Source organism: Hetaerina americana, unplaced genomic scaffold (assembly GCF_022747635.1).
Source record: "Hetaerina americana unplaced genomic scaffold, ioHetAmer1.1.p SCAF_6, whole genome shotgun sequence".
Classification (NCBI taxonomy): Eukaryota; Metazoa; Arthropoda; class Insecta; order Odonata; family Calopterygidae; genus Hetaerina; species Hetaerina americana.
The window spans coordinates 7,826,678-7,838,833 of record NW_027287205.1 but is presented as its reverse complement, the minus strand read 5'-3'; the positions used below and the strand labels follow the sequence as shown (position 1 = coordinate 7,838,833).

At 36.0% G+C, this 12,156-nt stretch overlaps 1 protein-coding gene across 7 annotated transcripts in view; it reads left to right on the top strand.

Moving 5' to 3' along the window:
* Window positions 1–12,156, top strand: part of LOC139695410 (3'-5' RNA helicase YTHDC2-like) — a 51,783-nt gene that overhangs the window by 20,678 nt on the left and 18,949 nt on the right. For all 7 annotated transcript variants that reach the window (XM_071594155.1, XM_071594157.1, XM_071594151.1 and 4 more), the window contains exons 10-16: window positions 1,502–1,663; window positions 2,081–2,262; window positions 3,470–3,639; window positions 9,722–9,849; window positions 10,082–10,216; window positions 10,461–10,649; window positions 11,837–11,956. In XM_071594155.1, coding sequence (XP_071450256.1) covers window positions 1,502–1,663; window positions 2,081–2,262; window positions 3,470–3,639; window positions 9,722–9,849; window positions 10,082–10,216; window positions 10,461–10,649; window positions 11,837–11,956 — 1,086 coding nt within the window. The remainder of the gene's footprint in view (window positions 1–1,501; window positions 1,664–2,080; window positions 2,263–3,469; window positions 3,640–9,721; window positions 9,850–10,081; window positions 10,217–10,460; window positions 10,650–11,836; window positions 11,957–12,156) is intronic.

Genomic DNA, 12,156 nt, shown 5'->3' with positions numbered 1-12,156 from the left:
GCGGATAACTCTGTTAAAAGTTACTGTTGCAGCATCTCCCGCAGTTTCTTTGGAATACATTGGATCTATTTAGTTATTCAACATCAGCTATCTGAACTCATCTCAAGCTGTCAACTCTTCATCTTAAAGCCTTTATTATTAAAAAGTGAATGCAGTTTAATAAGTTTTCCTTCCTGCCAACGCTTCATCATTAAAGGACACAATAAATACCACTAGGCCAGCTCTCTAAAAAGTAAAGAAATGGCTCCAGATGAGACTTCTTGAAATTTCACTCGACTTCATGTTTGGTGAAGCCTCTATTATACGTTCATGAATGGACCAATGAATAAATATGTAAACATGAAGTTTACATAAAATTCTGGTTGAGTTGAAAATTATTTTAGAAGTCTATTTTCAGGTTTCTTAAGCGGAATATATACGGGTTATAATGAAATAAAAATATAAGCAAGAAAAATTTGCACATTCAGGTGCTAAAAATTAATTGAAATTGGCATAATGCTGAAAAATGTTTATTGCAGCATCTCATATAGGTTTCCTGTATTTGTGTAATTTACTGGCAGAATATCCAAATTAAGCTTGGTTTTCAATATTTTTATTTTCTTTCAAATCATTAGAGCAATAGTAATAAAAATTAAATAAAATAACATGCCACTGAGGTGATTCAACTGCTGTGGTTATTTTAAGCAATTTAAAAAACGTTTATGTAGAAAAAACAAGGTCATAACATTTCTTTTGCCTTCTGTATTGTAATGGATCAATTTTAACTCTGATTTTATTCATAAATTCTTCTGGGGAAAACCCATGAAAATGTAATTATCAAACAGTGGATAACTATGATTGAATATATTATTGCTTTTTAGTAACATTTTTTAAAGTCCCGTTTGGCAATCAGCAAACTCAAATTTCTCTCTATTTTTGGCCCCTCATGGTGGTAGCCACTGCAGCCTACCATTTGCATACAGGATTAGTGATTATATATAATATATATTCAATTCTTCCAGGCTTTTCTACTGTTTCAGGCTTCACTTCGTGGAAGTATGTCATGTACACATTAAAAGGACTTGGTACTTTTCCACAGATTTACAGATTATACTACCAAGTCCTTTTAATATGGGTACTTCCAGGCTTTCTTCGGCATGGATCCATTTTCAAGGAGGACAGTTTCACCTGCATTGCAGTTGGTGTTTTCAGGGGAGAAGTGACTTGACTTCTGATCTTAATGCACTGACTGGAATGCCAGTGTTGCAGTCATCTTAGAAAATGAATCCATGTGAAAGAAATCCCAGAAGATTTAAATCTTCAATCTCTACACTCCATGGAAGCCTTCCAAGCAAATGTTCTGAATTTCATAAGAATTCAATGAAGTTCTTGAGAAGTTCATAAGGAAAAGAAATGATACACTTTTAGAACAATTAAAATGGATTTCGTCAATGGGAATTTGAATGTTGAATAATTAGGTGAATAAATTTTTTAATAGGTGATTTTCTGTCTCTTCACCCAGTGCACTTCTACAGAGAGTACACCTGATAAAGTTGAGGTGGAGCCTTGGCTGATGGAAGAGATGGATCGATGCATGTGTGATGCGTGGATTAATGGATCCGAAGATGCATTTACCAAGCTTCTACATCTTGTGTTATCGGAAAATGTATATGTGGACTACCAGGTTTGTTAATAGTTGATTTCTTGTTTAACGCTAACTAGTCTACTAATATGTATCAAGCTAAGCAATTTTAATCTGGAACAACTGAGGTACAGTACTTCTGTTGCTGTGTTAGACCACCAACAAAAACTGTCATTTGGTTTATTTTAACAATGTCAAGCCTTGGAGTGATGTTGCATTCCATGCATTCATTGCCTCAAGAATAATCAGTTTCAGATTGCTACCTAATTCTAATATGCAGTTTCTGTGATACAATTTTCATGCCATCATGTATGCCTCTTTCATTTTAGCCATTTTGAGTTTTTCTTGTGCAATTATTTCATTGGAAATGCGCAGCCTCACTAAAACATTTTATGAACACACTATATGAACTATCATTTTATAAAAAATATTCATATTAAACTCTCTTTTATATTACAGCATTCTGTGACTTCTGTCACATCTCTAATGGTGGCAGCCAGTAGGGGAAATTTGAACACTGTGGAACAGCTGCTAAACCTAGGTGCTAACTTGAACATAAAAGCTCCAAATGGTTGGGACGCTTTGGATTGGGCAAGGCATATGAAACAGACAGAAGTGATAGAACTTCTTGAGGCTTGCATGTAAGTTGGAAAATGTATTCTTAAAGAATATAGATTGTTTGGTCCTCTTCATTCGTACCGAAGGGGGGATCTCTTGATTAGTTCTTTCCGTTCTATTAATATGACAATAATGCATGCATGTATGTACATCAATTGTTAATTATTCATGTCAGTTATTGATTACTACCAGGTAACAGTTTTAATTTTCTCATAAAGCTTGTGTGATGCAATTCAAAGAATGTACATTATTTACAGCAATGTCAGAAATCACCAGTAATTTATTGAATAATATGCCTACCATATTTTTTGGAATATATACTCCTCTTTGGGACAAAATATTAAGTGTTATGGACGGAGGGATTCTTGTTAAGTACCAGGATAAAACAATTATTGGGAATTTCTTCATTACAGCTATCCGAGAAAGGTCTTGAATTTGGGCAACGATATATGGTGGAACCTTGCTTAACAAGCACCTTGCATAGCGAGTAATTTACATAATGAGCAAAAATATTTTTCCCGAATATGATTCGCTTAGTGAGTGACTTTTTGCATACCGAGTGACGAAGAGAAGGGAATTCCCTGAATGATTATGCTTCTGCTGCTTAACTGTATGTTTAGCTCTTGTTCCATCAGCATCCTAGTGTCACTTATCATCACACTTTTTTCCAAACTTGTGCTCTGGCAATTTTTTTTTTAAATTGAGTTCACATTCTCAGTTGGTTAATTGTGCGAAAGAGAAAAGATGACTCAGCTATCTCATCAACGCCATAGAAAACTGTTGCTTTTAATGCAAATTTTGATAATACCAAAATATTAGCAGAAACTAAGTATTACATAAAAGTTAGAATGATAATAACCTCATGGAATCTTAAAAGAGAAGATTGTCATGTAGAATTAAATTTTCACATCAAATTTGTGGATTACGCCTCAGAACACAGAAATGAGGCTGCTGAAAGGCATTTTGGCCCAGTGATGATGAATTTTTGGGATTCTAGGATGAATAAATGTTGATGTGGGTGTAGCTGCCAATTTTTCGTTGATAGCAATTCAATTTTCTTCGTATTAGGTGTTAATATCAAAATAATGTGATCTTTTCTGCCTGATCCAAGTATTTTTTGTAAATTCTGACGTGAAAGGTCAGGGTGCATCATATGGACCGGGATATACAATAATTGATGTGAAGAATGCAATTATGTATGTTACTAGTGTACATTTATTATAATTACAGGAATCCCCCTGAAATAATGTCCTTGGAGTCTCCTGATAGTACTTCTGTGGACATGAGCCAAGAGGATAAGGATTTACTTGATGTTTATCACCAAGGATTTAATGATGAAAAAGTTAACATTGACCTGATATTGACTCTTCTGCTAAAAATTCACTCTAATCATGATAATGGTGAGGACAAGTTGTGCGCATAATCTATTCTGATGTGTGTTCAATTAAGGAAAATGCATTAATTCATTATATAGATATGGTTCAAATGTACCAAAATAGATTTTATTTTCATTTAATACATATTGCACCGTTATTTTGAATATATGTAGGTTACTCAAACTTAAAAAAAATATTGCATGGTAGTTTTTCATGAATCCTTTTTTATTATTATAAGGTAATTTACCATTTAAGATAGGTTTTGGATGGACACAGCTTCCGACGACACTCCTTTTGTCTCTCCTAACAATCACAACCCAACATCCTATTCTACCCTAAAGCCTCTCTTTTACTCTGAATAGTTATTACCGTCCTTCATTCCATCCAACATCCATTTCCTATTCCTTCCCATTCCTCTGTTTGCTTAACAATCTCCCCTCTATCACAGTCTTACAACATCCAATTGTCAATCAAAACACTCTGCATCCATCTTTCCTGCCTTCTTTGGATTTCTCCGCACAATTCCATTTCCTCTCCCACCATGCCCAGCACCTCCTCATTTCTTTTCCTCTCTGTCTACTTAAAACTTTCCATCCTTCTTGACACCCCCATTTCAAAGGCCTCCAATTTATGCCTGTTATCCTGCTTCAATGACCATTTTTTGGTGCTGTACATAGCTACACTTCATTTCAAAGTTTTAATGAGCCTTTTCTTAATATCCTTACGTAATGTCCCAAAATCATTCCCTTCGACCTTCTTCTTCTTATGTCCCTACGACTTTGACCATTTTGGTCCACAACACTTCGGAAATAGGCAAACTGCTCCACCTGCTCTAGTTTTTGTCTTTCTATTTTAGTGTTTATCTTAGCCTTTTTCGTCCTGAAATACCGAATTACCTTTGTTTTATTTACATTTATTCTCATTCCATATCTATCGAACTGAGTTTCCAATTCACTCGGCAATGCTTGCAACCCCTTGGCTGACTGACAGACTAAAGCTTGATCATCAGCAAACCTGACTGATTTTATGTGTTGTCCATCAGTTTTCATTCCTATCCTTATTTCTTCCAATGTCCCTACGGACGAATTATCTCATCCATAACCCATGGTTTCCGTGACCTTTTCCCATTAACAGTTCCTGTAGTTTCTTTCATGACTTTCCACATCCCTTTTTTGATATATTCCAATTTTTCCTCGAGTACTCAGCTCCTTTCGCTCATCCATAATTTTCTCCGCAGCCTACTGATACTCCTTCCTTGTCATTTCAGTTAATGCTCCTACATTCCATTTCCTAATTCACTGTACCTAACTTATATTTTTGAATCTGATACTACACTTAAGGAGTACCAAATTATGATCAGAGTCCACATCCGCTCCCGGGAAGCTGTGCGAATTTATCACACTGTTCCTAAACCTGTGTCTAACCAGGATATAATCTAGCTGATACCTTTCTGAGTCACCTGGCATTTTCCATGTATATCTGCACCTTTTGTGGTGTCTAAACCAAGTGTTGGTGATGACTAACCCCTGTCTCCCGCGGAACTCAACTGCTTTCTCCCCGCGGTCATTCCTCGTGCCTAAACTGTAGTCCCCCACCTCATCACCATCTCTTCCTTCGCCTACCGTCGCATTCCAATCCCCCATCACTATCAAATGTTTCCCTGCAGGAACACACGAGATTTTGTCCTCTAATTGATCGTATATCCTATCTATCTCTTCTTCCGTATGGTTGCTCGGTGGAATGTATACCTGAATAATAACCAAGTTCGTCGGTTCTGCTTTTATCTGTACTATCAAGAATGTATCCGTTACCTGCTCCATGTTGACTGTGCTTCTTCCTACCTCTTCATTTAATACTATGGCAACCCCTCGTTGGCTCTGGTCCCCGCAGCTGTATATTATTCTATAATTATCACTCCAGCAATCCCCGCTATCCTTCCATCTCACCTCGCATAGACCGAAAACTTCGATCTTTCTTCTGTATATCTCTTGCTTTACATTTGCTAATTTTCCTGACCTCAACATTGTTCTAATATTGTTAATGTAATCGTAAGAATATTTTTAGTATGTTTTTGTTAAGATTCATGAGTGGATGACTTCACTCATATACTAAAGAATAACAAAAGAATTTGCTTAAGTTTGCATATCTTTTCTCATGTATTATAAAACTGAGTTAAATTTTTCTTAACAAAATCAAATTATGAAATTATATTTTTTCATGCCCTTTCAATATTGATAATTTATGTTGGCTGCATGTATCCTAACCAAGTGCATGAGGAAATCAGTCTGCATTAATTATTGTGGTTCATTAGAAAGTTTTTTTTAATAAATGAAATGTACAAGCCAATGCCACGGAGTTCAGATATGCAAAATCAGGTCAGAATGACAAAAATTAAGGGTTTACTTAAGATTTTTAGTGTTTATCATAAACTGCTGGCCTGTTAAAATATTCTGGAAGAAAAATTGAAAGTGAATCTCTGAACATACAATGATAATTTTCCCAATGACATCCAGATGAATACCAGAAAATACCTGTCTATTTGTACTTTTTGCATAGCATTACATTGCATAACTCTATATAATGTATGTGTATCGAAGTTGTTTTATATGCATGATTTCAAACTCCAGGAATATATTTATAAACGTATTAATAGATATAAAGAACAATTCCAAAATAAATTAATTAAAAAAATGGCTATTTTCCACAAAATAAAATTTAATGGTTTCAATGTAACTACGTTATCATTAGACCTGACAATGATATAGTTACATTGAAACTGGTCGCATTAATAAATTTTATTTTGTGGAAAATTGCCAATTTTTCATAAATTTTCAAAATTAATCATGATATTCCACCATATCACACCTGAAACGTCTCTTTTTATTTCCAAAATAATTTTTCCCGAAATCATTTGCTTTGCACTATTAACTCGTAGACCACTTCATCGACCACAGTGGAACCTCGTTTGATGAGCACCTCGCATAGCAAATGAGCAGAAACATTGGTCCAAACAATTACTTGCACAACTAATGACATTGAGGCAGGAATTCCTGGAATGTTTGCACACTTGCTACTTCAGTTTGTGTTGAGCACTTGTTCCACAAGCATCTTAATGTCACTGGTGATGACAAATTTTTCCAAACTTGTGCTCAAGGCTTATTATTTGTGCATAGTTTTTGCACAAATGCCCGTGAATAAAAATCCACAAGAAGAAAGCCATAGGGGAATAAAAATAAATGTAGAAATGAGAAGTAAAATTGGGAACAAGGTGTGAGTGTGACTGATCTAGTGCACATATAACAGTCCGTCGACATCAACGATTCGCATTTACTTCAAGAACAAGGACAAAATTAAGAAGATATACTTCAAAGAGAGTGACAAGAATATCCACGCAACATGCACATATTCTCAATGATGCTGAAAGGTTGCATCTCATATGGATAATTGAAAAGCATCTGGAATGAGAAAATATTTACCAGAATATCATTTATGAGAAGGGAAAAGTATTTTTTGCTGACCTTGTTAAGATGATGTCAGGATCATAAATGGCTGAAGTAGTAATAAGGGGAGCCGTGCGTGGTTCAAGAAGTTTGTGAGAAGAGCTGGCATCCACCCCAATGGGAGTCATGGTGAGGAGGTGAGCTCTTGACTCAAAGGCAGCGGAGAACTTCACAGGTGACTGCAAGAAGCTCGTAGATTCAAGGAGTTACGTGCCGCAATAGGGATTTAATTGTGACAAGATGGGGTTCTTCTGGAAGAAGATGCCAAAGTAAACCTATATTTGTGCATGTAACAGTAGTAGAGAGTGCATTTCCTGGCTGCAAGCAACGAAAGGTTGTCTCATGCTGCTATTTTGTGCCAATGTAAGATCTAAAAATTAAACCCCTGCTTGTTTACCATTTAGAAACTTCCACAAGCCTTCAAGAAGTGTTAAGTCCAGAAGAGCAGGCAAAATATAATTTGGAGGTCAACTGTTACATCGTACTATGCGTAAAAGGCATCGCTGTAATAAGGCAGTGGTTATGTACCCCAGAAATTTATTCAATGATAATTCTTGCATTTTTACAAAATTTTGAAGCATCAGCAAAAAAAAATTTCTCTAGTAAAAAGGAATTAGGTACCTAGCATAAATAATAAACTATTTACAGGGTGCGGAAATATACCTTCCTTTTTTTAAATGTGTGCCAATCAGGCTGTAGTGGTCATAGCTAGGTAAGAGTGGTCTCATTTGACAGCCAGGGTTCTAAAGCTTTTTCCCCTCCCCGATCAGTCGCCAGAAGGAGCATGCGATCGCCATCAAGGCCTACTTTTTGAACGGATGTTCTGTGACTTCAACCCAGCAGGCCTTCCAAAATCACGTCAATGTAGCCCGGTCGGGTCCAGACTGGAAATTGTTGCATGGGTCACTACATTCAGACAAACCGTGAGTGAGATAAGAAGAAGACCTGGAGTCCCTCGGCCCATCAAATCACCTAAGAACATTGAGGCAGGGACTGGTACCATCTTGCAATCCCCACGACATTCTGTGTGCAAACATGCATCAGACCTTGGACTTTCTGATCGTTCAGCGAGGCGAATACTTTATTATGACCCTCATTACCATCCTTACAAGTTGGCGATTGTGCAAGAACTCCTTGAATGAGACTTCAATTCTTGGAGGAATGCATGTGAAGTGCATGCAGAAGAATGCAGGCTCTTCTCGAAAACGTTCCTGATGACGCAATTGTGTTTTTCAGGGATGAAGCACATTTTCATGTGAGGGGATATGTCAACAAACAGAACATGCACTACTGGGCTGGCACCAATCCCAGAGAATTGCATCATATGCCTTTGCTTCCACCTAAAGTCACGGTGTGGTGTTCAATTTCCTCAGTCGGTGTTGTTGGTCCCTGGTTTTTTGAAGAAAATGAGGTCACATTGACAGTTTATACAGACTGGTATGTAAACATGTTGGAGGAATTTTTTTTCCCACGACTTGTTGAACTGGACTTAGGGGACGTTTGATTCCAGCAGGACGAAGCAACGGCTCACACTTGAAGGGCATCAATGGCTGTATTGAGGGAACACTTTCTGGAGCACCTCATCTTAATAAGGGGCGATTTAGAGTGGCCAGCCCGCTCCCCCGATTTGGCCCCTTGCGATTTTTTGTGGGGATTTTGAAATCCCATGTTTATGTCAACCATCCAAGGTTTGTGCAAGACCTGTAGGGCAACATCGGGGCAGAAATTTCCAGCATACCTGCTGCTATGCTGGTAAAGGCCATGGCAAATGCCAGAAATAGGCTTATTCAGTGTATGGACGATTGGGGGCGTCACCTACCTGATATGATTTTCAAAACTGTGCAAAATGAAGCTACAAATATGTACCTGCATCAAAAAAATAATAAAAAGATTCTGTTTCATAAAATTGCCTTTATTGCATTTAAAATAGGAAGTTATGTTGCTGCACTCTGTATTTTGATTCTTCTTTGCTTTTACAAATTGAGTTTGCATTTCCGGGTGCTTCATGCTGTGGTCAAAGAAAAGATGAATGTGGCACATGATTCTCAGCAATGTATGTATAATTTTCTTTGAATAAGCATACTACATAATTTATTTTTTATGGCATGGAATGCCTTATTGTATTTTACAATAACTATATGCAAAAAGTTGTTTCACTGAAGGCAAATTTTGCTTTACAATGGAAGGAATTATGCTCATTGTCTGAGGTTCCGCTGTATTCCAGTTTTCTTTGAAGTAATTTAGGTAATTAAATACTTGAATGTAAATTATCCATCATCATTACATGCCCAATAGTTTGTAATGATTTACATCTATTGCATGTTTGTCATCCACATTAGTATCTGACCAGATTGTTAACCTAAATCAACAATCAATTAGTAATTGAATATTTTAAATTGTGAGTTTAGAGGAAATGGATCAGTTTGTCAAAATCATTTGGTGTACCAGGTCTGTTCAAAAGGTGCCCAATGAATGTAGAAAGCCATTTAGAGTTGAATATGAAGTGTATAGCAATTTTTGTGTATATCAAGAGTGATGTGATGTGGGTCAGCTTTTTTATTTCCAGAATAATTACAATCATAGTGCTTTGTAATCTCTTTTTACAGGGGCAGTGTTGATTTTTCTACCAGGATATGATGAAATAGTTTCTTTAAGAGATAAAATATATCAGGAAGATAAGAAAATTTCTGAAATAATGAAATTTAACTTATTTATTTTGCATTCTAATATGCAGGTATGTACTATTTAATCCAATGTATTTATCAACTTAAGTGATTAGTATGGCATGTATATTATGAATGATTGATATGTTAGGCATATACTGGTGTGGTGATTTGTCAGTTACGTCTTGGAGGTCTTAGAAATCTTGTTATTGTGCATTTAGAACTTTAAAGCAAAGTTGTAAATAGTTTTACTTAGCATGGCATTACAAGACAGTGTTGAAGACTAAAATTTTCCTTTCTCAGACCATTGATCAGAGGAGAGTTTTTCATCCATCTCCTGCTTCTATCAGAAAGATAATTCTTTCAACGAATATTGCAGAAACCAGTATTACCATTGATGATGTCATGTATGTCATTGATTCAGGAAAGGTTAAAGAGGTAACTTTTTTATGTGTTAAAGAATAATTGATAAAAATTAAATTTATTCGGTTGTTGATTGGATACGGAAAAAAAATTGCAAATATTTCTACTCATGAATTTCAATTTATATCATGGATATTTTCAACAAACTGAAAGTGTTTTTACCATCTGAATAAACAAAGGCATTATAGTAAAAAGATCCAATTTCCTCTGCCTAAAATACTGGAGTTATATTTTTCTCCATTTTCCCCCGCTAATCAAGAGATCATTTGATGCACTGAGTGGAGTAAACACACTTCATACCTCATGGGCCTCGAAAGCCTGTTGCCAGCAACGGAGGGGGAGAGCAGGCAGAACGCGGCCTGGCTACTGCTATCACCTCTTCTCTCGAATTCGCTATCAAGCAATGCAGGCTTATCAAACGCCAGAAATCCTTAGAGTGCCTCTTCAGGTGGGTATTATTCTTGATACGTAATATTTTTTAAGCACATGTACTCATTAATAAATGAAGGTGAATATCTCCCTGTCACGTTGAGTAATGAATGTTGGTTGTAATTCCCCCACTCTGTCAACCTGAGCAAACTGAGGTTATAAATTTGATAGTCTCTCATAAAAATTTCACTTACAATGAGTGCATGCATGGCATACAAAATGGAAGTTTTTTACATAGGTTTTATAGTGGTGACATCTGTCAAATGATTTTATTCTCAAAAGAATATTTCTGGCATTTAAACCCATTGTGGATTTCTCAGGTTTTTCTTTCTGCTCGTATTTGTTTACCATTTGATTAAAAAAATTAGTTGCAAATTCAACCCAGACAGCTGATAATTTCGTTCTACGTGGGTTGTTCAATAAGTCCTTATTTTGGGATTTTTGTTTACTTTTAAAGATGATATTACGTTCCCAGCGGTTCTCCGACTGGTTTAAACTGTCCAAGAAGTAGGATTTCAGAAGGAGGAGCAGGTGTGCCATGAACTTTTTCCAACTGTGCTTTGATCTCTTTAGTTGTTGAGCCTTTTAAATGGAAGTGTTTAATCATCACACCTAACTCATTTTTTTCATTTTGCAATTTCATGTATATAGCTGAAACTTGAACAGCAGTCTAGTGAGAGATGAGGCTGACTGAAAGCAAATCTTTTGTGATACTCCAAGTACCATCTCTTGGATTTTCTGAGGAGTTATTGAACAACCACGTACATTACTTGAGTCTTGCAATTGATTAACCTCAAATGTTATTTCAAATGTAATTTTTCCTCACGTGGTGAAAGCCTTTAATATTTACCCTGTTACAGTTACCCATCCATTAAAATGGTCAATAAAATCCTGTTTCAATATATAAAAAAATGCAGGTGCTGGCCCAAATTTTATGGGCCTTCAGCTTTATGATTAACTCCCAGCTGCGATTAAGGCCCAAAAAAGTGTTGCTGCAGTTAAAGTCAATCTGCTTAAGTTCTTAAAGTTAAAAATGTTTTATTCAATTTCTGAATTTCGTGATTATGCCTGGTATGTGTCTTGTATCCATTGTATGTATTTTGTTACTTTACCCTGGCGTGTCCTATATCCTATGTATAACAGTTGTAACAACTTGATCGCTGGACAAATAAAATGTATTATTATTATATTTTCTTACTTTTGCAGGAACTCTGCCTAAATGCAAAATTTTTGGCTCCCTCAAATATTGCAATTGCAGATTTTCTGGCCAAAGCTATTGAACCTCCTCCATTTCTTGTAACAAGGCATTCTGTCCAGATGTTGAAGGTATGTTATCTGACATGGGTGTATTAGGAATAGAAATGCATTAAGTACATTGATCATTTAAAATGTTTCAAATGTCCATGTTATTGTCTCTCATAATATATAATTGATGGTGTCCATCCTATGTGACAATAGCTGATTTTCATAATAAAGAGAACAGTTAGGTAATCACTCAAGGAATATGTTTACCATTTCAATTAATT